Source organism: Oxyura jamaicensis (assembly GCF_011077185.1).
Source record: "Oxyura jamaicensis isolate SHBP4307 breed ruddy duck chromosome 3 unlocalized genomic scaffold, BPBGC_Ojam_1.0 oxy3_random_OJ101376, whole genome shotgun sequence".
Taxonomy (NCBI): Eukaryota; Metazoa; Chordata; class Aves; order Anseriformes; family Anatidae; genus Oxyura; species Oxyura jamaicensis.
This window is the reverse complement of record NW_023303736.1, coordinates 43,657-70,160: the sequence shown is the minus strand read 5'-3', so window position 1 is coordinate 70,160 and position 26,504 is coordinate 43,657. Positions and strand designations below refer to the sequence as shown.

At 40.2% G+C, this 26,504-nt stretch overlaps 1 protein-coding gene across 1 annotated transcript; it reads right to left on the bottom strand.

Moving 5' to 3' along the window:
* Positions 1-765: 765 nt before the first annotated feature.
* LOC118157125 (ubiquitin carboxyl-terminal hydrolase 45-like) lies at positions 766-26,051 on the bottom strand. The gene is made up of 9 exons (XM_035311367.1): positions 25,893-26,051; positions 18,016-18,125; positions 16,388-16,557; positions 14,692-14,795; positions 13,804-13,904; positions 4,829-4,974; positions 3,455-3,550; positions 1,046-1,236; positions 766-1,003 (listed from the first exon to the last, which is right to left on the bottom strand). The coding sequence occupies exons 2-9, from the start codon at positions 18,113-18,115 to the stop codon at positions 943-945; spliced, it is 969 nt and encodes a 322-aa protein (XP_035167258.1). The 5' UTR covers positions 18,116-18,125; positions 25,893-26,051; the 3' UTR covers positions 766-942.
* Positions 26,052-26,504: the final 453 nt, after the last annotated feature.

Below are 26,504 nucleotides of genomic sequence, written 5' to 3'. Positions count from 1 at the left end.
TCCCTGTGTATTTTTCTTTCAAGTAGATGATACTTAACAGAGAACACTGCTATTTGATTCAAAGTCCCTATTATAGGACTTTTTATACACATTTCCTTTTACAGCTCAAAAGAGCCAAAAGGAAGTCAAATACAATAGAAAAATATATATATATTTAGTTTCTGAAGTTAAATTTTAAGGATAAAGAAAAAGTAGTAACTGGTTTCTGTATCAGAATTAAATGGTCTTCACTCTAGTCTGTAAGTTTCTGTTCCTTTATAGCATACTTGCACAGCAAGGTTTTTATCATGGAACTCTGTAGAGGTACCTTGGAATTTTCCTAACTTTCTTGCTGCTGAACACTTACAATTCCTTTTAATAATATTGTAGCAAATAAATTAACATGCATTATTAACTTCCACAGCTTTTAAAATGTGAGACTCAGCTGTAACATCCCCCATTTACTCTGTTTCTACAGCTTCTTTTACTTGTAAAGTCAATATTTAAATATTTGTATCAACTTTTAAATAGGTCTTCCATAGGTGTTTTAAAAAGCAAGATTGTTTGCATCGTAATTGAAGACACCTACAAAGCACCACTGTAAACATTTTCCACACCAAGAAACAGGAGCTTCTCTAGGGCTTGTAAGCTCTTCGCAATCCAGAGCCATATGCCTTTTCAGTACTGCTTTAAGTCCTTACTTGTTATACTCTTTTTCACTCTGAACTGACGCCAAGGACAGACATCATAGCAGAGCTTTCCCATTTAAAAGCTTACTTTTTTTCCCCATAACATCTACACACATCTTGCAGTATTAGCACGGCTTTAAGCTAATATACAGCTGTCAACAAGACCTGAAAGGTTATGGTATTTTTTCTTTTGGTTTTACGTCATCTTCTGCCCTCTTAAACCCAAGTGAAAGCCCACACTGCATGTTAGCAGTTATGGGCTAGGACATACACATCATGAAAAACAGGTACAACCCTGGAGTACAACAAGAAACCCTGCAATTTTACAACATTTTCTGGGCTGCTCAGTAAAAATCTAACAGCACGCTAGAAAGCACAACAGACATGGCATATTTAGAAATACATCACTGAAAAAAAAAAAAAGATATAATACATACTTTTGACAAAGCTGGCTGAACAGTACTTTGGGAGAAAGAGGACCTCTTCCAGCCTCCCTCATGCTGTGAAGGAACAAGAACATCGCTGAAGTCAAGGGCCCGGGGCTAGAGAGGTTTACCACCAAAGGATCCTTCAAAGTAAAGGTAAATTGTGCATCAGATTTCAAAATGAGTGATAAACAAGTCTTTTTTCAGGTTAACATACTTACGAAAAAGAACAATGTGACTTTTGGTATCATTATGTTTTACTTTTTTTTAAAAAAAAAAAAAAAAAAAAGTTTTATGTCACCTACATGATTGAAAAGGTGAAGGAGCAAGCTTATTAATTAAACAGCAATAGTCACAATACCTAGCACTTTTCAATGAACAAACAAGTGGTTAACAGTAATTTTGGAAACAGGCAGGATTACTGGAACAAACAGGATTTGTTTGGAAACAGACAGGATTACTGGAACAAAGTGAAATGCAGTAACGGTTAAGGTAAGAAATATGGACGAGTTTTTAAACAAGGACTTCTTTTATTTTGCCAGGCTACAGGACTTGAAAGCTAGCCATAAGGGAACCTTCTCCTGCTTCTTCTCTGAAACCAATTAGTAACACGTGATGAAAGCTGAAATTCTGTTTTTCAGAATGTAAATGCCAAGTGGAAGTTCGCATCATACACCTCTTGGATTATCTGTCTTACTCCTGTGTGCCTTGAGCCGAGAGCTGCATCCTGAAATCCTCACACATCCGACAGCCACAGGAGCACTCCTCCTGCGGGAGCCGGGAAGGCACGGGCAGTTGTTCACAAGCAGAGGCCGGCAGCAGACAGGCCAGAGGTTTTGGTGGGAGCAGGCGGAACTAGAGCCATGCTATGTCTCAGCCAGCCCCTCCTGGTTTGAGGCTCATACCACCCAGCAGGCCTCAGGGCTGCAGGGACCTGGCCAGGGGCCATCTCACACAGACTTAGATCAGGAGACGCTCCTCAGCTGCTACTTGTGCTCCAAGATCAACAGCTCTCCCTTACATGTGGCCGGATTCATATCTCATCACAGGGCTTACTTCCTAGCTCGTTGGAGTCTCACAAAAACAGATTACAGCTTCCAGACAAACAACTAGAGAGAGAGACTGCCTCTTCCAAAAAACAACTGAACAAAACGTAAGCTCTGTGGATACACACAAATATAAAGTATTCACATTACATACACTATCAAAACTTGAAAAATACCCTTTACCAAGCATGAAGCTAGGAGTTTCTCCATTACTATCAGTTACGCTACTGTAGTCCTCTAATCCTCTGTTGACATACAGAGACCAGAAAATGCATTCCTCGCTCCAAAGACCTTACACCGTAAGCATTGTCATTAAATAGAAAATAAATCTCTCAACCTTTTGGCTGTGCAAGGTTCACATTGAGCATAAACCAACGTACCACCGCCTTCCTAACCCTCCAGGCACAAACAAGCTCCAGACCTCAGTTGCAGCTCAGGAGTAACTTGGTGAAACACGCTGCTGTTCAGAACTGCCATTAGAGGTAATAATACAGGTAACAGTGCAGTGAATTTCACACTGTTCTTGCCTGGAGAAGCTAACAACATCACTGACAACAACATGCAGAATTCTTTATGATTTCAGAGGTATCTGAAACAGGTATCCTCTCAATCCTTACCATCACTAGAAAGGTCCCAGTAAACAGCAGAAAAAGAAGAAAAAGCAAACAAACCAACAAAAAAAACCAGCATCTGAAAACTGCCTTACTAGCTAGCAGAGGGGAAAGGGTATTACCTTTACCCCACTTGGTAACAACTTATTGTGAAAACCCAAAGCTGTAAGAAGTGACTGGGAACAGCAGCATATTATTTTGATAATAACAACTAGTTTCTTTCCCATATGCCTCAAATGAACTTGAGGACAAGAAATTTAGTCTTCAACAGAATTTTGTTTCTCTCAGTTTAATCCTCTGTCTGTGAAGCATGCAGTAAATTTTACAAGCCTCATCAACGAGGAGCTAGAATAGACTGGAATAAAATATTTCATAAACACTTTACAGAGCTAAAAATACTATTCTCTGTATTATGTATGCACACTGAAGAAATGAAATGGGAAACAAAAATAAGCCACTCTTCCTTAAGGTCAGGTATTATTTGCTACTTCAGTGTTACAAAATGTGAAAGGAAGTGATTATTTCCCCTCCTTCAGTGCTGAATAATTAGCCTTGTAATAGGAATGAGTTCATTTATATCATAAACTGGCTAAACTATAAAGACATAAAAACAAATGAGAGAATAAGAGTATTTTTAACAAAGATGTGATTTCCCGTTCTTGTTTCTTGTTTGCCCAAATTTGTATTTGCCACTGCACACTTACCAATTGCGAGTCTGAAGTGTGACAGATTTTTAACTTTGTTCCTTTTTCCTTCATCTCATACATCAGTTCATTCAGTATGTGAGTCTGTGCCAAGTTCTGAAAGGAAAAAAAAATAAAAAGAAACACTGATCTTTCAACTACACAGTTTCCTTTAGTTCTAAATTCAGGGATAGACGAAAACAGACATATTCAATAACATAAAACTGAGGTTTAAGTGAGACCACTAGAAAAAGCAGATATCATCCTTGTAAAAGCTATCACTAATCTTAGACTGTTTTGAAAACTGTATGTACTTCTGCTTTTGTAATTCCAAAATAGCCTCCTGGTAATAAGTTTGCTATTTTTGTTGTACAACAAAGTTCATTTATTTATTTGTTTTGGATGGTGAAGACACTAATATGAGAAAGCATTTGTTTCTTCTGAACTCTGCAGCCTCCCTCACAGTGCTCCGGGAAGCATGGGGGCTCTGCAGTACTGTGAAGTACCGCCTCTCTGAATTTAAGAGAGAAATCAACTCAACACATCTCAGTTTTTTTTTTATTATTATTATTTTTAGTTACTTTTTGCTGCAGATCGCTTCAGTTTCTACAGTGCTCTAAGTATGCATAGATGATCTGTAGTGACGCTACTCCTTACAAACGTACTCTTTGGTGGCTATGTTTTGTCACCACCACCAGTAACACTAAGTAAAGCGCGACAGTTCAGAACACCTTTGTAGCAGTTTTGTCTCGTTTGCTCACTCCGGTCTGCAGATATACAGGTGTCTCTGCTCAACCAGCAGGCATTAGGATGTTCTGATATAAAATCCAGTAGGGTTGCTGCTATTTTTAGGAGGTTGGATTATTTATAGGCTCAAATCAATAAAAGTGCATTGGTATAATTCATTCTCTTAATCTGGTCAGAAAATATATAGAATAATAAAAGTGCTTTTATAGCTGCATGTAGGGGCTTAAAATCATCACAACTCACTGCGCAGACAACATTGGTGCTTGATAATTTAAATTATGCATAAAGTACCACTTTTCACACCCACCAGTATGGTAAATACCATGCATTACTCATGACTGCCTAATGCTGAACTACAAATAAAACCATATGCTAGAGTACAACCCACACACATATGCAGCGTGTAACATACTTGACATTTTCATTTGTCTCAGTACTTTGAAAAATGCTACTGATCCAGGAACTCTTTTCTGTTATAAAAGGAAATAGTGCTTGGATAGCCAGAAGTGAGAAGCATTTTTAAAGGACCTCCAGACAGCAGAATGAAAACTGGTAACATTCAGTACCTTTTAGAGAAGGCCACTCTTTAAACAGATTAATTATTTCTGAAATCTATAAAGCGAAAACTGTATGAGCTTTCCATCTTACCTGCATGACAGCATTAAAAAAGCATGTATTTCCTAAATTATTTATTCCTTTAACTGGAACTGATGCACCATTACCAGAATTTTTGCCTTTCAGTATCTCACTTGTTTCACTGTTTTCTTCACGGAGTCGTATGATTTTTGATGAACCTGTAATTAAACTATAGATTAACATTACTAGATAATTGTATAGTTTAACCAGTTCAGTCCTTCTGTGGATTATACTTATAGTTTTTGACATGTACTTAAGGATACCTTGATGGTACTCTAAGCTGCTCTTCATAGTCTTTAAAAAACAAGAGACATCAGCAGTTAAATCCCTGGAAAAAATCCTCCCCCCCAGCTACACATAGTAAATACCAGTAAATACTTCCCACAACAATTAGATTGTCCCATAAGACTAACTTCTTCAACTACCTAAGCAATAAATAAAGTAAAATAGATTCTGTTAGTTTATTAACAATAGGAAGTTTTTTTATATATAGTGTCATTACACACACTAGAGACACCACACAAAGGCTGCTCCTTGGTGCATTTAAGGAGAGGTGACCAGAATTTACCAACTGAATAGTGCGAGTCTTTATAAATTATTGTGCTTTGTTTAAACTGTCTTGTACAGCTTGGTCAAGGTAACTGAACTGGAGTTGTTAACAGTTTTCCCAAATGCTACATTTACTCCTCCACCTACCTCCCTTTGTCACAGCCTGAGGGGTTGCTAACACAACCCAAATGCACACAACAATGTTGTTTTAATTTTAAACCACAAAAAAAATGGTAAAACTGCAATGGAATATGCTACCAGTATAACATCCATGGGTTTTCCCATTTCCCTTATTATTTAAATAGATAGAGGCAGCAAAGGTAGACAGTCATTAACTTGTAGCCTAGAGGTAATGGAAAGACTTGAGATAACAATATTTAGCCTGGAATTCTACTAGCAACTTTCATATTGTCATGGTTGCAGGACTAAATATGAACATTACTGACATCTGCAGTGTCTTAAATATTGATTAACAATGCATGTCAATGTAAACGAGTTATGGACTTAATAGATGCCAAGAATTGTGATGCTGCAATCTATGTCTTGACATATGAATTCATATATTTGTTCTAGTGAGTTTCACATTGAAGTCTCATTAAAGCATTCTTGAGAAATAACTAACCAGCCTATTTACATTAATGAAAGGCTCATGCCGAAAGGTTCTTTCATGTACATTCCTGCATAGTTTCTTACTTAGAAGATAAAAATATAATTAAATAAAAAAGAAGTCATTAAAATATCTATTTTATCTGCAACAAGCCTCTGACGCAGTTTGTCTGCACCCTATAGTGCCATCAAGGCATAATTATTTTTCCAAATTGCATCTGAGTTTCTCAAAACGCAGTGAGAGGTGCTGTGCTGTTTGAAAATATTTTAAAATGTTCTTGGTAATAACTGCTTACACAGCTTTAAAATATTCTCCATTCCACTCATGTGGAGAGCGAAGACTGTTCAAGGGCAAAGAAAGAATAAACTCTCTTTGAAAAAGCAAAGTGTTTTTGGACGCAATAAATGAGAAATAGCTTGGGAGCTGCTCACACCCTAAGAATCACTGTTTTACAGGCTATGTGCACCAACACTTTTTACTTGACATGCTTACAAGGGATATACTACAGCATCTGAAACTTCCATCCACACAGAACTACAAAAGAATCTTATCAGCAGAAAGAGAGGTCCAAGTATCTGCAACTTGAAGGCACTGCTCACGCTTAGAAATAAATTTAATAATATAATTGGAGACTTATTCCCGTCAGAAAAGTGTGCCATACAGAGAAGTGCTGGGGAGAAGAGAGAGTTAAAAAAAAAAAAAAAAAAAAAAGGCCAAAATTGTGTAAATAATTTGTGTATTAGTATACCACAGTTGTTGCATTTATCCATCGGCATTCAAAAACATCTGGGACAGCATCTTAAAGTAAACAATGTTCACAAGGCCATCTGGACAAAACTGCAGGCAAAAATTAAAGCATAAGCATATGGAAAAGCAGATTTTTGTCTTCCCTTTAGCAGTACAGGATGACAAATGTCAAACCTAGATCTGTCCACGCTTCACTGTGCTACGCTTTGCAGCACCACCTGGCTCTCCTTGCACAGCCACCAAATAAGGACAGCACTGCCACAGCGGACCGTATCTGCAGGGCAAACTCGATAAAAGCATTTCACTTCATGGTTAAATGGCAGCTTCACACAAGTAGCAAGGCTCCATTTGCTGAGCCTTACATATAAAATATTGAGGGAGGAAAAACAAAGCAAAAGCATCCAGGTTTGTGATAAGAGCTGAGTGAATACGCAGTTGTAAAACGCAGAGCATGAGAACCAGACATACGACTGTCGCAAATTAGTAATTAGCATGGGGAGAAGAAGCAGCAGTAAATTAAGAAAAGGCCTGTGTGCTGTTACAGGAGTCTAGGAACCTCCTTTCATTACAAAGGTTTTAATTACTGTCCCTTGATTTTTCAGTAGATTTTACAAGCTCCTTTCAAATGATATTTCCCTAGCTTTTTTGTATCTGTGAAAAAATCTTGACAGAAGTGGTGCTTTGCCACTACAACCACTATCAACTCTCTAGCTTACCCTATGCAAACACTTTTAAGGACAAATACAGAACCAGAGGAAGGAGAGCGGTGTTAAATTTAACTCTGCTCAGCATCTCCAGATTGGGGATAGATGACAGACAGGCCTAAAGCTGAATGTTTAGTTGACATGTGAAGAGTTGGTCAGTCTTAATAGAAGATGCTGGTGATGACTGCGATAGCTAATACTTTACAGCTTGGGGCTGAAGGGTCCTTCTGCAAGATTAACCCAAGGCTACCAGCCTGTTATTAATCAAAGAGTAATACGTAATTTTTTAAAGTGAATTTGCACTGAACTGTTTCAGACTCTTCCCAACTGAATCCTGTAGTTCTGTAATATTTTCACAGCAGTGCTTTGGGATATGAAAAGTGACTTTTAAGTCAGTATAAATACCAGAAGAATTTTATCAAAAGGACTACCAAAATGTTTATAAGCTACTGCTATCCATGAGGGCCTACAGCTCCTGGCTGAACAGCACTCTGAAAAAAGAAGTGCTTTCAGCCACCTGGCCACACGTAGCAGTAGATGTTATAAAGGAACTCTTGTTAGTGTTCCCAGGAGCAAAGTGGGTGAAAAGCAAGGAAATGATTAAATTCATAGCTTAATTTCTGTCTGTAATGCACTATTACATCTTCCAGAGTTAACATGGTGCCCCTTGGCTTCTCTGCCTTTCTCAGAGAGGGTGGGCATCAGCCCCAGGCAGGCCCATGCCTCCGTAACTGGGACAGTGTATTTGACAATTGGGGGGGGGGAGAGGGGTCTCACATTCCAAGTACACTCTTCTGGCAAGTTCCTTCTGCAGTTTTTCTGTATAGGTATCCTTTCTCATCCAGTCATGTAGGAAAAACCCTCATCCAAGCTGTGCCTCAGTCAGCGTAGCCTCCTTTTCTCTTGCAAAGGCTATCTCGCTCCACAGGCTCCCTGCCAAGACCATCTCCCAGCTCTCCACAGGGGAGTTGAGTAAGGATGCCCCTCTGACCACCTTTCATCACTTGCCTCTGGTCTGCAACAACATCCCTCTCCAGTGCTCACTTCTTGCACTCCCAGACAACTACACTTGTGCTTCAGCACAGCCCTCATGCTCGGCCATGCCACCCATCGCTGCCCTTTCCTCCCCAGTGCTGGCAACCCCTGTCCACAACACCCACAGCAGTCAGAGGCTGCTCTTCTGCTACAGCACTGCTTGTGATGCAGAAGAAGATCGCACCAGTGTTTTCTTGAGCTTTTCTACCTTCTCCTGCTTGTCTTGTCTTGAAGGCTCCGAGTGCAGGGAACATGATGGTTGCACAGCACCAGCTGTATAGATATGCGACTAAATGTCCTTTATACAGAGAATGATTCAGTTTGTGAATCACAAGAAGTCACCAGACCAGGTGTAAAAGCAAACAGTGCTGGCACACCCACTTGCAGAAGACATTCAAAAAACCATTGGTTCTGTATCTATTTGTTTTGCCAGTATTGCAAACATTTGCAGTGTACCTGGACTTCTATACCTACCTTGCTGAAACTGAAATGTGACTGGGGGTGCAGATGGTATGTAAGCAAAAATGTAACTGACATCCAATTTTTCTTTCAGCTGAGGGAGTAAGCATTTTTGCTCATCTTTTCAATGTGACTGTTGTTTTTTTTTTTGTTGCTGTTGTGTAGGGTTTTTTTTTGTGTGTAATTAAAAATGGGGTTCCAGGAATGTGCACTTCTATTCCAAGGTCAAGCATATTCTATTGAATAGAGCTCAGATACTTCAGCTGAAGGTCTTCATAGCAAAAGCAAGGTTAATAGATTTCTTTTACTAAGTTCTCATCATGCTATATTACAAAATGGTACTAAGTTGTCAGGCACTCATTTTTTATTTAAAAAAAATATATATTTTTTTTCCAACACTGTACAAGAATGTCTAGCTAACCCTCAAAAAACAGCACCGTTCTCATCTTAAACAGTCGCTAATTTTATATTTTAAAGGATTGCTTTCCTCTTATGGTGCTGCAGTCCTACCAAATTAAAGATTACAAACTACAACTTTGTTTCTATGATTCTGTCAGTATGTTACAAACTAAAAAACTTATCTGCATAGTGTGAAAAAGCAACCTATTCAACCCCTGGTGTTGATGCTCTATGCTTAGAAGACTTGTGCTACACCTCACAAGTTAAGTATGTGGACAGTAAAGGGAAGAACCTGTGGCTTAAAACAACAAAATGTCTAATTTTTATTTATTTTTTAACAGTAAGTGTGAAAGAAAATTTATGACTGAAAACAGAAATATCTTTTCACTGAAGTGTAACTCAGATTTGGATAGTCAACATATTCTGGATTATTTTGCTTAAGTTTAAATTATTCAAACTGTTTTTCCAGACAAATTAACACCCATTACTTGTACTGTAAAATAATATATTTTTTAATCTTTGCTTTACATTAGTTATACCCATTAAGCCATAAATCAAGTTTCTAAATTTCACCTATTGGCAAAAGCTGGGCAGCTGAACTTACTAGCAAAATCTCATTCCTCTGCTTGAACTTCCCAATAATAAAATTAACTACAGAATTTGAGAACAGATATTCTTCCTTCTCATTCTATTGCCACACAAACAAATTAACTGCTCTATAAACAAATTCAGTATGCAATCTTATGTCTTCAAACAATGTCTAATTTGGCTTTTATAAAGGAAAATATGCATTTTTAAGACCACAAAACAATTTATTTTCTCCAGCAAATGAGCAGACACCCAGCTAGCAATGTCTCAGCATGGTTCCTGTGTACTACATGTGCATTATGTCCATGTGAAGCTCACAAGTGTGCCACACTGACAATACTGCACCTGCCTTTCTGTGAAAATCATCATGGCCTGCTAACCTTTTCCACAAAACAAATTTCTGGGTGGTACACCCTAGAAGGCAGTCTTGCTTTATTCTTCCATCTTGTGCCCAACATGACCTCTTAACCAAACAGACTCCTCTACAGAGAAGGGGGAGAAAAAAAAAGGAAAAAAAAAATAGCAGGCATGGCTGGGTACAACAAACCATAGGATCAGATGCGAAAATCACACAGCTGCAAGCATTCTTTTGGGAACCCAGCACTGGGATTTATCTCAATCGCTTAATGTAATTACAAAAGTCAGTCATGTAGTAGTAATGTAATTTGCACATTTTTACAGCTGAAGTGAAGTTGAATCTTTATGAGAGACTGAGTGAAAAGCAGGGATCCTGCTGCCACACTATTCCACCACATTAGTACCAAATGACAAGCATTTTGCTTTTGTTTATTTTCCAAGATGCATTAATTAGGAAATCTATATAACCCTCCCTTACATATTTAAGCTGATTATTTTATCTTTAAATGACTCCTACACTTTCAAGAATCAAAAAAAAAAAGTCCTAACAGCTCTCATCTGTTACTTATATCCATGCTCATACTGCATTTCTGCAGAAATTTCTACATAATGCTATTTGAATTGTGATGAAGCACCATGCCGACCAGTTGTTACATTAGAAAGAAAACCAGATATAAGATAAATCTTTCTTACAGTGCCACATTTGGGTATAAAAATTAAGTAAATGCTTGCTTTTTTTTTTTTTTAATTGAGCAAATGGGAAAGGAATAGAATAAAGCATGATATTAATTTTAAATAAACGAAAGTTAAGTTATGGGAAACAAGCAGCATAAAACTGACAACTAATAATTCATATTTTCCAGTTTAAAATTGATAGTTTATTAACTTATATGCAAAATATTTTTTTAAAATCTAAGCCAACAAAGAATTTAAAGGATGATAGTTATACTGAAAATATTGTGATAACATGAAATGAAATGCTATGCTTAAAAGAAAAGATAATTTGTCAATGGTAGAGTTAATTTTCACTGTTATACTTTGTGTCCTTGGTTTCCAGACAACAGCACAAATTACGCTTTGATTTCAGATTTAATTTTTAAAAAACATTTAAAAGGCATTCTAGCTTAAAAAAAATATAAAAAAAATCCACAGAACTTGAGTACTGTTTGGAAAATTCTGCTCACACCTATTTATTTATCAATGCATCGATGTTTCTTAGCCTCTTCCAGTAGGTAGCTAGGACCAAAGCAACCAGCTGTGACAGGCAAACTACTTTTTCCTCGCCACACAAAAAAGCCCAGCAAAACACCTTTGGGTGGCTGTTCCCAGAGGTCCCGAGAGCAGCAGTGACTCCTGACCAAGGGCCACTGGCTTCGCAGAGCGGCACAGAGGAGCGCACACCGACCGGCAGCAGGTGGACCGCGGCCCGCCTGGATGGGCGCAGGCCTTACCGAGCCATCTTGCTGAGGGGGTGAGCACTTGGCAGCACTGGTGCACGACGGTGCTGCTCTCACCAGCAGTGGATCACTCCAGGAAGCTGATCCAGAGCAGAAAAAAGCCAGCGCAAATCCTGCCCCTCACAGTTCCCAAAGCAATTCGATGGAGAACGACCAGGAAAGAAGGAGCAGGAACAAGCTGTAGGGACGTTGATTCTAAGGCAGCACTGCCTCAGAAACCTCACAGACAGTGTGAGGTGCTGGGAAGGTGGACTTGTTAGTCTGTCACCGATGTACAACTGTATTGCTTCACTCACTACCTTGTGTCCGCAGTAAAAGCTCTGGGTCACTGGGTGCACTTAGTTACTGCTACACTGCGGATCACTGCCACAGAGCCTCGCTTCTCGAGGCACCACAGCAAGCAGGGTGAACTCCATATACGCTGTCACTAACTGCGTAACGACAAACTAAAACTGGTTGACAGCTAGCTCGTAATTTCAATCTCTGATATTAAAAACTCAAGATAAAACCATTTTAAATCAATTGGGGAAAAAAAAAATCCCTAAATAAAACCAATACATTCTAATTTCCAGTTACAGAAAGGAGTTTCCAGTTACACCTGGCAGATACTTAAATGAAATACATGTTTCCAGAGTATCAAAGCAAAACACAAATACATATATAGAAGAAATATATTCTGCCCTGTTCTACTATAAACACCTGATTTTAAAGATAAGCTTACTTTTTCTAAATTAGTTTAGAATTTTAGTTGCTTAATTTAAGACATTTCACAAAAAACTTCTAAGCACTGTACTCAGAAAACTTTAAAGGTTTTCAGGTTTCACAAAGTACAAATCCAAAGCATGACGCACAATGAATCATATACCTTCTGAAAATCTTATCCAGAAGTTCAAAAATTGAATTAACTGAAACAAATACTACAACTTTTTAATCCGCAAGTAAGCTACAACACCCGTTTATGACCTCATGTAAATTGAAACTGAAACTGTGAACGAGAGTGAAATCACATACTGTATTTTCATTGTTTCAGGCAAAAAGATGCAAAAAGTAGCAATTCATCAATGTATTACAAACAACACACAACTTGTGACTAGATCAGAATATAAAATATGAATTTCTGAGTGACCCTTTTATTTTTTCCTCCCTTAAAAAATGCATACCACCTCTTAGAACTAGCAGGATTTGTGCACATGCAGCTAAAGGAATACAGAGTCCAATCCTCTAAGGCATTATTTTCCAGTTTTATTTACAACCAGGTGACTACCAACCTCTGCTAAAATCTGCAACCAACTGTTTTACAAGCTTAGTTATGTGGTTTTGTTCATTTGTTCATTTTTTGTTTTATTTTGTGAAGAAAACTTGGAATCTGATGTATAGCATAAATTACAAGCCAGAAATGCTGAAGTATGTGTTATGGTAGGAATGAATAACATCAGCATTATCAAGAATATAGACAGTTGAGGGCCACACGTACGAAGTTCTATCTACTACCACATATACTAGTAAGATACAGGAAGTTCCTAAAGTAAGAAAATAATTTAAGAGAATTTTCTATTAACAGAAATGAACGTTATGTCACAACCCAATGACATCAATGAACAGAAAGCAGTAAATCCAACACCAGAGTACGAGAAGATCCCCTTACACAAATTTAATTAACTATGGAAAACAAATCTGAATTGAAAATTTTAAGATGTGACACATCCACACTAGAAAAAAATCCATTCACTAATTATTCTGTAATGTTTTTGTGCATTAATTTATAGAGCATTTTATTTGAGGTATATCAACTTCTCTACAATAAACAACTTTATCTTCATTAAAGGCAAAATCTGTGAAAACCATACTACAGTGCTCAAAATATTTTAAAAACTTAATTGTACTGTATAAAAAATGAAATTGTTTATAAAAAAACTACGATAATCACTACTTGCCCAAGTAACTGTGCAGTTACAAACTGTACTACATACACACTCATATATAACTTTTCTATTATATGATTAATATGACTCAAAATCTGAAATGCTCATTTTTAAAGACAGTATGTTACAGATGTTCCAGATAAAATTATTTGTGTAAACTTACTTGGTTCAGCCCTGGAACCATGTTTTTGAAGAAAGTCAACTATCTGAGCCAAAGCCTTTTTGTTGCAATGTGTTGACAACTCTTCATCACATTCATAACACCTAAACAAAAGAGGAAATGAACTGGAAATCAGGATATCTGGATTTACCTCCCGGTTTAAAAAAAAAAAAAAAAAAAAACAACTTACTCTTAAAAAAAACTTACACAAATTACTTAAGCTCTAGGTTTCAATTTTTAGTACTAAAAAGATGAATTAAAAAGGAATCCCATCATCCCATACATGCTCTTCATGCTTAATGAAGAGCATGAACACCTAATGATAAGCCCTAATGCACTTCAAAATTAAGAGTTAATTAAAGTAAGTTTGTAGCCCTGAAAATAACCATACAGAAACAAGCAGAAAAGACAAACCCCTATAACCAGCCAACTCTCTATAGTACACGATGGACTCACAGTTATCTTGGTATGCTTTAATCTTCCATGGCAATAGTGTTGTGGCTGCTGTCAAAACTATAGTTCAGCAGCAATTCAAGACATTTTGTCTACTTAAAAACAACTGATATCAAAGAAAAAAGGTGGGTGATGTGACTGAATGTTGCTTAGCAGGAAGAAACCTGTGTTTGGACAATGGAGGAGATACAGAAAGCAAATAGGGTGGGCAGGAAGGGAGCATACCAAAACCACCATTTATTTGATTTGCGACCTCTCTGAAAGTCCTAAGGACAAACTAATTTTCACTCCAGAAAGCCTGCCTCTCTCCTCTTTAGATCTATATAACGCATTCATTTTGTCTGTCAAAATGATTCTTTATAATTAGAAGACATTGCTTTAAGGTACAAGAAATCCTTATATATAAGCATAAATGAACACCTGCATACTCATTCTTACCATATGATCCATGTGCTGAGACTGATAACAATGCAATGAGGTTCTGTACGCACTGTTTGGAAGTGTTTAAGAGAATGCTGGCCTTCTGAGTTCTTACTACATCCCTAAAAATAGAAATGTTAACACAATAAGGAGAAAAAGAAATGGAAGTAGAAAAGACTACATTATTAGCAAATAAACTACAAAAACTTTACTTCTTAAAATTGAACAAAGTTACAGTGCCCAAATGTTCATTCACAGTGACTGAGAGGGTTTAACATTCTTTATAATTCAGTATTACAAAGATATCAATTGACTTTTCTTCAAAAATAAGCACATTATTTCTAATAAAGTAAAACCCATTACAACACAAAACAACATCTCATCTTTTCTATTTGGGAAGATCAGTTAGAAGTACAGAAAATTATTAGGCTTGTTTGGATTTAACAGAACTAATTCCTACCTTCTGAATAAGAATTGCCAATAGAAAGCCAATCATGCTATTCACAAAGACAAGAATTTCCTTTTTTTAAAAAAAAGTGAAGGAAATGACTATGTAGCTTATTTGTACAATGGAATATCAAGGACAGGACAGCATAGGTAAGCCTCACTGCTCAAGAACGCTACATGCATTCCAGACAGCAAATGCAAAAGGCACATAAATTCTTTTTTTCACTAAAAATATACTCAGAATACACCATTTATGTACAGCAAATTCAAGAGAAAACATTTGCAGTTTTTCAAGTATCTACAGAGCGGAACTTAGAAGTAAAGACTGATCTCTGAATAAGGCATGGGTTTTGGAGGCTACTGACCACATAAACATGAAAAAGGACATAGATTTAACTTGTTTTAAAAGCTGTCCTTAACTGCAAATTTTCAGAGATCATCTCAGTTCTTCTCAAATCTACTTAACTATCTTCTGAAGCCTGTTAATAACATGTTTCTTTGCAAAATTAAATCTGATTAGATAATCGTGGTAGAAGCTGGTATCTGTCCTTACTGTAGTAAGACCTATAGGAAGTCTAAGAGAAAACATGAAATGCTTTTTTTCTGGCAACTATTAGCTGAATTAAGCATGACATTGCCTGTAAACTGAATTTTTCTGCATCAGCCTTTACTTCACTCACAAGCCAGAAACCTGCACAAGCCCTTGGGGTCAGGACCTGCCATTTTAAACTGAGACCACAATTTGACATTATAACTGATCCGGACTAATGGCTAGCTGCCACAGAAAGCAGCATTCTCACCCCTGCACGGTCCTTTCTCCCTGGTTTCAGTCAAATCTAGCAATTGAGTGTCCACAGTATAAGTTGATTCAGGAATATACATATTCATTTATTCATGCATTTTTATTTTTATTCTGCCAGATAAGCCAGCTGAACTGATGCATTTCGCAACACTTCCTGGAGCTACTTCTCCGTATGTAGCAAGAGACAGAAGAGCAGAGAAAAGGTGGAACCATCACCTACTACCTACAATGCCAAACTTGCACCACTGCATAAAAATAACCTAAAATACTGCCAAAAAACAAACAAGAAGAACACAAGGCCACATCCCGTTCTATTAAAGTTGAAGCACAGATTCTCACAACTAAGTACTTATGTCACAACACTTCACTGAAAGTAATGAGATGCCACACAGGCAGGATCTATACCAGTCACATCCTTCAGAAAATCATGGCCTATCCACCTCTGAATTTAAAACACAGACTTACCTGAGAGCCACATTTGAGACACAGCCAGATGTCTGAAGGGGCCACGGGCTCGCCATCACTCATCCGCCTCTCCTTCAGACATTCTGAACATACTGACCAAATGCTCTGAGCGACCGCCCTCTTCACATGATGCACATCCACTGCTTGGCTCACATGCTGGCAGGTTAAGCCTATAGAACATGACACAATTAAAGACAGTACCTACAAAAGGGAGCACATGTACATTAAAGAGGAAGAATATTCGACAATTCAGCATTAGGAAAGAACAAAACTAGTGAAGATCAGCCAGTTGCTCCCCATATACTGAACTTAATAAAGGATCTATTTCAGTCTTCCTACAATGAAAAACACTTTCAAGTCAATAACCACCACCTCTTTAAACAAAAAAGCTTCTTTGTATTAGGACTATTAATAGGACTACTACTGTACAAAATTAATTACCCTGCTTTGGTTTTGTCATCAGTGAAATGCTGCATAAATCTGCTTTTGCACGTAACAACACAGGCAGTTGACTCCTATCTTAAAAAAGAAATACAAATACCTATATATTATTACAACTGCTGATTCCTAACATGAGAATTCATCACTGAAAAACTTAGGTTTAAAGGGACATCTGAAGGCCACCTTGTCCAAAGCCTAATTCAAAGCAGGGCCACAGCTTTGTTCAACTGAGCACCGAATTGCTTTGAGGACAGATTTCACTCCCTTACTAGAAAATCAGTTTTCTGTCTGACCATCCTTACAGTGAAAATAAACTAAATTTCCTTATGTCTAGCCAAATTTTCCTTGCCCTGACTTTTGTCTTTAGTACTTTCCTTTGCGGATCTCTAAAAAGAGTCTGGTTCTGCCTTCTCTGTAACTACCTATCAGATGGTTGAAGGAAGAAACTTTGCTCTCTCCCCTTTGGCTAAACAAACCCATTCCTTTCAGCCCCTCTCCACATGCCATGGTCTGTCTCCTTAACCACCCAGAGGGCATGACCAGCTGCTGGATTCACTCCAACAACTCAATGTCTTTCCTGTAATAGGGAGACCACACCTGAACACAGTTCTCCAGATGAAGTCTCACAAGTGCTGAAAGGATGGAAAAAATCATCTTGATCTGTGCTCCTGTTAATACCATCTGGTATACAACACACACAATTAGGTTTAGCTTTCATTTTGCTGTCACAGTACCCAAACAAGCCCTTCTTACCCTTCACATCCCCACCAGATTCAGTTCCGGAGCTGGCTTACCCAATCCCATCCCTACATAATCAGAACCCCTCTGAGGACAGTCCAAACATGCTTCTACCCTCTATGCCTCTCCTTTTTGCCTCAGCTCAGTCAGAAGCTCCCTGCTCAACCATGCAGCTCCCTGCCATGCACACCTCAACTTCTGCACGTTGGAAAGGACCGTTCCTGTGCTCTGAAGAGCTTGCCACTGAAGACCAACCAGCTGCCCAGCCCTTCAAGGCAGTCGAGTAGTGTAACAGCCTATCGTGCCAGAAAGACTTGATTGAGGATATTTTGTTATAAAGTCAAACAGGAAAAGTATTACCTGGTACCACTGAGTTGTGGTTTTCACCAGTCAACATGGATTTTGTTAGCCCTCAACCTTGGGGCAAAATAACACTTCAGTGTATTTACCTGCAATATCATCTGAAGAGTCTTCATCCTGTGGCCTGTTAGGCCTTTTGCTTCTCTTTGTTTTCTCAGGGTTGGCTCTTGATGGATCTTTCACCCGCATCTGTTATTTACTAGGAAGGAGAAACAGAATTTGCTTTACTGTCTAATCACTTTGTCAGGTTTATTGAGTTTAAACTCTGAAAGCATAAGATCGAGTCACATATTCAAGTCTCATGAATGCAGTTTCAGACTTTGACTAACGTCACCTATCTTGTAACAAAAAATATGAGCGTGTCAGCAATGAACTCTTAGGAATGCTGTAAGATCAGTTTTATTACATGATGTTATAAACTGTATCTGCACCTACAGGGGACACTCTTCCAGGCAGCAGTGATAAGTATCCGGGAGACTGCAATTTACTTTATTTTTTTTAACTACTACAAAGTTCCAGCCTTAGGTTCTGGTAAGTTACTGGTAACTTCATGGTAAGAAAAACTTCATTAAAATAAAAGCTTCTTTTCTCTAACATATCTCCCTTGGTAAAGGTTTCTCTTACCATTCACCCATGCACATTCCCTAAAACCTTTTGAGTAATTTCAGACAGTTTAATAAAATACAAAAGTCTTCTGATTCTTATGACACTGTCCTCAACTACAAGTAAGAACAAACTGCAGTGTGAGTTGACTCCTCTATTACACACCAGAGAATCCATACAAATGAAAGCTCTCATAGGAAATCAATAAAGGAGTCCTAATAGAAACAGAACTAAATTATAAATATTTTCCACCAAACTTAAAAAAAAAAAAATCCTTCAGAGATTTCAGCATTTAATCAAAAAACAATTCTGAATTCACTGAATCACTACAGCTGTGCATCACACAGCTTCTGTGGTTTAGTTTACAGGATGTCTTTCAACAATATGCTTCAGAAAATAAATAAATAAATAAATAAATAATGTTTTGTTTTCCAAAAGCATATGAACATATGACAGTCAAATACTCATACACTGCATTCTGTTTGGAAAAGAAATGACTTAGTGTTGCAGTACCACATCAAAGTTAATAATGTCACCGAATGCCACCGATAGATACCGTTTTTAACCGTGCTACCACACTGCTGCATAAGAAACCTCTGAAATATTCTACACATTCCATAGAGCAAGAAAGAAACCTCTGAAATATTCTACACATTCCATAGAGCAAGAAAGAAACCTTTGCTCTCTGCTTCCTTGCACTTCGTTTTTTTGTGAAATGCTACGTTGACATCACAGTCAATGTATACTATATACCGTCACATTCTTAAATTATAGATTTCCAAATTTTCTGTACTTAAGGGTGTAAAGCTTCATATGCTTAGACATTCAAGTAAATAACGCTGCTGAATTCAGGGTTGTTGACTTTGCAGGTCTGCACTTCCTTACCGCATGAGTGTGAAGATCTGAACATTCCAGTTCTTGGCTACCTATATTCAAGAACATTTCAAATCCCTGATGTACATCAATAGCCATGCAACACAGCAACCCCAAAACAGTAAAAGGTGCTTCAGATCCAAACGATGTCAAGCTTATATTTATTTCTACATTGGGATCTCATGATACGTATACACATAAGCTTCATGTGAAAGCTTGCATCGCCACTTGTTGCACTGCAACTTAACCAAGCACAAGATTCATCAGGCCATTCACCAGACAGCAAGGCTGATACAGCTGCTGTTAGAAAACTGAGGATTTTATACCACATTATGTAAAGAGTTAATAGCAAAGGCAGCAAAACGTCCTCCCTAAAGGAACAACATAGCTGTGTTTAGGTTATTCAGCGTTGACGTAAATGATCTACCAGTTCATTTCAGCACGAAAATTCTTTATCTATTTGGACAGATTACGTAAGCTGTCCAAACCACAGCTTTCACCCAAATGAAAGTCATTTCAGCTGGCTGGGGGCAAAAGCATTCTTTTGTAAAGTTATCTGAGATCTTGAAATGCAAGCAAGTCTTTTCCACCTCCGAAAGCCCGTGGCCAGCAGGCACTATCAGAACAGGGCAGGAGCAGAACCCGCTCTCTACAAGCCTTGAGGACACGTGGAGAAGACTGAGTGTCAGTTAGTACCAAGAATGATCTGAAATGTGGCATTTCTAACTGAATGTAATCAACGTGGCATTAGAAACAAACACTGGCAGGAAACCCAAGTGCTGACACCGCAGGCTTGGGAATCCACCGACCAACCCAGAGACTTTGCAGTCTTTGAGTAAGAGCAGGCACAGCAAAAGATAACATGGATGATTAATCGATTTTCATAAATACACACACACGGAGGCATCCATCAGACAATGCTTACTGACCTGAGAGCTCTCAGAAAAGCCACAGAATATCAAGAACCTAGCCAGCCAGGGTTTGTGCCTGACTTTAAAAAGCACAGAAGTGGGATGAAGCTATAAGAACGTGGCAGCTACTCAGCAAGCATCCAGGACGCAAGTAGCACAGTATAGACATGGCACTATTTGACCTCTTCCAGCACATTCAGGGGCAGAAGACATTACAAGTAAAATTTTTAATTTAATTATTAAAATCACGGCCACCAATTCAGACTCAACACGCTTATGCCAGCCATAGGATTATTACATTTAGTCAAGAAAAATGAGGAAGAAATGTAAGGTGCTTCAGAAATTACTTTTCAGACCTGTTTCAGTTTATGTGAAATAAAATATTAATAGTTTATTGAAATGAAACCCCTGGACAAAAATAGAGCCCCCCCCAAACACACAGAATATAGCTAAGGAAAAAATAAGAAACTCCCTAGGTTTCTCTTGGCCATAGGAGCAATGCATTCAGGACAAGCAGGCAGAGGGGAAATAGACAATTTACATGAAATGAACTTGATACACTGAGGATTAAATACCTTGGCAATATCCCCATGATTTGTCTCTTTCCAGACCAGTTTCCTTTTCTTTTCTTTTTTTTTTTTTCTGAATACATTCAAAGGCTAATTTGTGGCTACAGTGATCAACTGAGGAGCATACTAAAGGAGAAAGACTTCCTCCAAATGCACAAGCAGAAAGAAGCCTCTGTAAACCCTTGCCTGGAAGTTTCTTTTTGTGATGGAGTAACAAATACAGTACACTTACCATTTCCTATGCACAAAATCAAGTCACAGGGCAATTGATTAGACAATTGTATTTGTCTAATCAATCTGATCAAAATAAATAAATAAAGATTGTTGAGGTAGAAAAAGCTGAGTTCATCCAGCATGTTACCTTCACCCTGATCTCTACTCAGCACACAGTGTTGTCCGTAGGTTTGTGCCCAGATCTTAAATAAATCTTAAATAAAAATTACTCAGTTTCATGGAAAAAATAAAGAATGTAAAGAAAGAGCTGAATCTCTTCCATTTAAACGATCATTTCATACAAAACTAAGAACTAGTATTTGCCAAACTTGTTCATACTCTTTGAGCTCAGCATACAAGAGTTTGAACTGTAATCATCATCACTTGCTATTCTTGGTTTACTTACTTTTTAAAAGACTCCTAATGGCAGCCTGCCTACAAAAAGCTGATTAAGATCAAAAGCTCCCCACTGTAACTGCTAATTTCCAGCTTTCTAGAAAGATCAAAACACTTCAAAAGCAGCAGAACAATCTGCCTACCTAATTTTAAAAGCTTCAAATTTGTCAAAGTGCCAAAAATCAACCTCAGATACCAGAGCTAAATTTGTTGACTTAAACCTAAGGCATGCCCAGTCTATCTTTAATGTAAAGTATGCGTGAAATAGACTGTATTTAACACAAAAAAATGCACCCTCTTAGTAAAGTATACATTTAGAAGCTACAAAGAGTTGGATATAGTTCCTAAAATTAATAATTGTTATTTCTTAAGTTTTATGTCTTACTGAAACTCAGTAGAGCTAGGACCAACAGAAGATACAAGGCTAGAGTGAACCTGAAATCACTTATCCTTGGGGAAAATAAATAAATAAATAAATAAGCAGGTCTTTCCTCTTCACAGTATCCTTCTGCAGCAGAGGTGGAGAAGTCAACAGCCTTTACTGCCTGAACCCCTCAAAACCCATTCCCACCTTGCACACCTGACTCAGAGGTTAAGTCCCTCCTCCCACAACCCCACAGCTCACTTGCTAAATTTCCAAACGTGCAACCTCGGAGCGCTTCCCCATGCTGCAGCTTTGCTGTGGTATTTGTAAGAACCGCGAAGCAGAGCACCAGCGTGGCAGAGGAATAGCCTGCCACCCTGACGGCTGCCATATCGCTGCTTCCAATCCAGCTGTCGAGACCCACTTCTTCGCTCATCTTATAATTAGGGTGCCAGCTCTGTCAGGCAAGAGCCGTATTTTTGCTCTTATCTGTATAATACTTATCACAACATTTTTTCCTAATTCATGATTAACTGGGAGGATTATATTTGCATTACCAGAATGCAAACGGGAAGATTAAGATGGCATAATAACCATTAGCTTATCTAAGCATGCTTACCCTATGAAATATAGCTAAATGAGTCTCCAGATGGTCTCCAGGTACTACTTTGGATATGGGAAAGACTCTCCCAGTAGGACTGGTCATTAACTGTGAAACCAGTAGGGTTAATTATTTCATCAGTGGGCATCTGAATTGGAAAGAGCTGGTGTAAATACATTTACCTTAATTCCTCTTTTCAGCTGGGGTATGCTAAATTCCAGCTGCCATTTGTAGTCAAACTTTCCAATTCAAATTACACAATTTTATGTTGCTAATGAAAAAAATAGAATTGCATCAGGCTGGAAAAGCAATAGAGAACACTGAATCTAGCATTCCAAAAATTAGCACAGGGCTTTCATGTATCTTAACAGAACTGTACAGCTGCCAAGAGCAGACTACCACCAAAACACAGGGCTGTTGAACAGAAAAGATGTGCAGATTAAGTCAAAAGGTCAAGATGCTCTGTAGCATATTTGTGATGCGGCTTTATGAGCTTCCTTCTAACTGTGAAAGTAGAAAGAGACGAGACTCGCGCAGGTCAGAAGTGCCAGATCCTCTGTGACTACTGTGGAACTGCCACATGTTTTGATGCAAGTTGCAAGCTGATATATTTTGGATGTCTTTTCAGAGCATTACCTGTGGCATTTTGGCTTGCTCGCTACTAGATCAAATGTCATCCGATCCCAGCAAGAACCACATCCATCATGGTCAGCAACTGGGCAGTGTCATCAATCAGCGGGCTGGGGCGCTCCGCGCTCTGACGGCCACCAAAACCTTTGCTGCAAACAAGCCCTCGCTGCCTGCTAGAGCAGTAAAAGGACCAGAACTCCTGACTGGTAGTGGCAGCCACACTTCTTCCCCTGGAAAATGTCATCTGAAATTCTGAAAGTGTCATCTCCAGATTTCCTAGCCCGAAGGCACATCACACATCCTACACCATCACCAGAGCTCAAACGCCAGCCCTGACATCGTACTGCAGTCCTGAAAGGGTGAGACACTCACGTACTTTTTGCACGAGAAATGAGACAGAGCCTTCAGATGACTGGATACAACTTTCCAAGAGAGATTAAACATCCCACAGCATTATGTACTTTTATTAATCATTCTTTATTCATCTGCCCATGCTACACACGGTCTGTTCATGTCTGCATCCTACACAATCCTCTTTGTGTTTGCTACTGCAACCCACTCACCATGCAAAAACTACTTCTAATGATGAACAGAAACCAGATGTGTCCAGAAACAGGAACAGAAAGAGCCCATAGCTGGCTTTATGACTAAAGCAAACACAAGGATTGAGTAGATAAAGGAGTAGTTCTTTGATGACATATTTTTGCTGGCACTTTATAGCAAAGGCTTTGTTAGTGTCTTATGGAAAAATTCAGGGATTCCTCTCAATATCCAACTCATAAAGCAAATCCAATTTTTGCTTATGCTCTGTATCCCACTTTAAACATATTGTCAAAAACATGAAACACGAGGGAAACATGAACAAGAGGGGAAAACATATGGGCTGACGTGCTCATGGTCTAACATGGATTTTCCCACACGTTCACAGATATCCCTGAGAAAGTGAAATAGATACCATGAGAAGAGCCATAGCTTGTAAGTAATGATGTTGGCCTGCAAATGAAAACTTCACGTGTGAAAAGGCAGTTGGCTGAGGGAGCTGACAGACTAAGCAGTCACATGGCATGAACAGTGATGCAAAGAGTGCCGTCACCACAGAATATTCGGGGGAGTAACAACCAAAACAGCTGGAGAACAGACTGAACTCAACAGCACCCTGGCAGAACTGCCGTGGGACAAAAACTGGGAAAAGAGTGGTTCAAGATGTCATAAGGGAAAACAAAAGGCAGTATCAGCAAAGGATGAACTGGAAAGAAATTGTAAAATCCTTTTATTTTTTAAAGTCAAGTAATAGCAAGTAATGAAAATGAACTGTGGTTGTAGCATACTGCATGAGATAGCAGACTGAAGCCCATCCAAGATAATACTTAAGCTGAGAGACTCAGTGCCAGAGACCCATGCAGTCCCCCACCTAAAGGGCTGGGTCGGAGCAGATCCTATGCAAAGCCTTCCACCTACTTTGGAAGCTGCAGGACTTACCTAATTAATGGTGGTAAAACAGATAAAAACAAAAGACTATGAAAAACTAGCCTCAGCTTTCTGAAAGTCAAAGTCTTGCCGCCGAGAGCAGAGAATTTCATTCTATCATCTTCCTAGGCACAAATTGCCCCAGTTTGTTTTGATGACATGTCTGAAGTAGAACAACTTGTCCTTGATGTACGATTGATGTTCACAGGGAGATGCCAGCTGTATTTCTGTGAGTTTGGCGGAAACAAAACTAGAGAATACCAGTTCTTCAATATTTCATGAAAAAATCTGACAAAATATTTACAAGTGTAGTAAGCTGCAGAGTAGAATATGCCTTGTAAAACTGCTATCAACCTGGAACACGTGCGTGCTGCTACTGTACCTCCATCTAAAACACGTGAAAACGAGATGGGAAGGAACCCTTTAAAACATGAGTTTTCCCATGTAAAAGGGCTGTTTAATGGAGTTCGGAGACACCTGTAGCCAAAGACATCATGCAGCAACACACTTGAAGTCACTGCCACCCGCTTCTACTTTCCTGACGTTTTTGTTCTCGTGCTTGTGTTTAACAGGCAGCCACACACACATCCCGTTTAACTGCGCGAGTAGCAGCGGATCTATAGCAAGAGCAGGATGGACTCCTAAAGGCGTACGGACAGCAGGAGACTGAAGCCCTACAAAAATCCACACATCGCAAACCGATGTACGAGCTCAAGTACAACGTGCAGAGCTGCTGCTGCGGGTCTGTAACACCGTATTTCTGACGAACGAGAGGCATCGCCACCAGCTCCACGCTAGCTTTCGCTCCCTGGAAGCCCACCCGGGGTACCAGGGAGCCGTCCCTGCTCTCCGACCGCCGCCACATGCCGCTGAAGGCTCGGAGGGAGCAGGCGGCACCGGGCTGGCATCTGCTGCGCTGTCAGGACCCGGCGTGCCAGCCCGGTGACACGGGACGGCACAGCCGCTTCAACGCGTGCCTGCTAACGCACGGCGAAGGCAGCGAACGGCCGAGCACAGCCAACTGCGGGGCCACCGGTCCCCTCCCAGCCCTCACCGGGACGCTCGGGGGAGCCTCACCCGACACGTACGGCACCGCCTGCTCGCCCCCCGGGGCTCGCAGCGGGTCCCCGGCCTCCCCCCGTCCCCCCGTCCCTCCCCGGACGGCTCCGCAGGCCGCGCTGCTGCCGCCGCCATGTCGCGGCGGCTCGGCCCTCCCGGCCCGGCCATGCGCTGCCGGGCTCCAAGCCCCGAGCTCCGCAGCGGAGCCGGCCCCGGCCCCGGCCCCGGCCCCTGCCCCGGCCCGACCGCGGTTTCCCCCCCGCGCTCGGCCCGCACTCACGGAGCGGCGGCGGGGCGCGCAGGCAGGGAGCGGCGGCAGGAAGCGGCGGAGGAAGCTGGGCCGCAGCCAGGGCCCCGCCGCTCCGCTCCCCGCCGCTCCGCTCCGCCCGGCGCGGCCCGCCCCCGGCCTCGCCCGGGACCAGGGGGCCGGGCCGGGGCGGCGGGAGGGGAGGGAGGAAAGGGAGCGGGCCCGGGGCAGGCAGCGCTATGGGGCGGCTTGGGGGGGGGGGGCGGGTAGGGAGAGAAGGAGCTGCCTCTGTCGGCCGAGGGCGGCGGCAGGACGGGGGTGTCCTTGCCCGCCTTCCACGGGCACCAAGGGTCGTCCCCGGACGGTGCGCCTCAGGCGTGCTCCAGGGCGAGATGAGGGGGAGAGCACATCCCAGGCTGAGCTACGGGTGCGCAGCGCACAGGGTCTTCAGGCTAAACCCCAAAACGTGTCCGGGCACCACGGGGGGCACCTTCGTTTGGACAGGAAGCAAATCTGAAGTAGTGACCTGGAGTTTCATTTTATCAGAATACCCTTATCACAGAATCGCAGAGTGGCTGAGGCTGAAAGGGACCTCCTGAAATCATCTAGTCCAACCCCCCTGCCCAAGCAGGGCTGTGAGAAAAA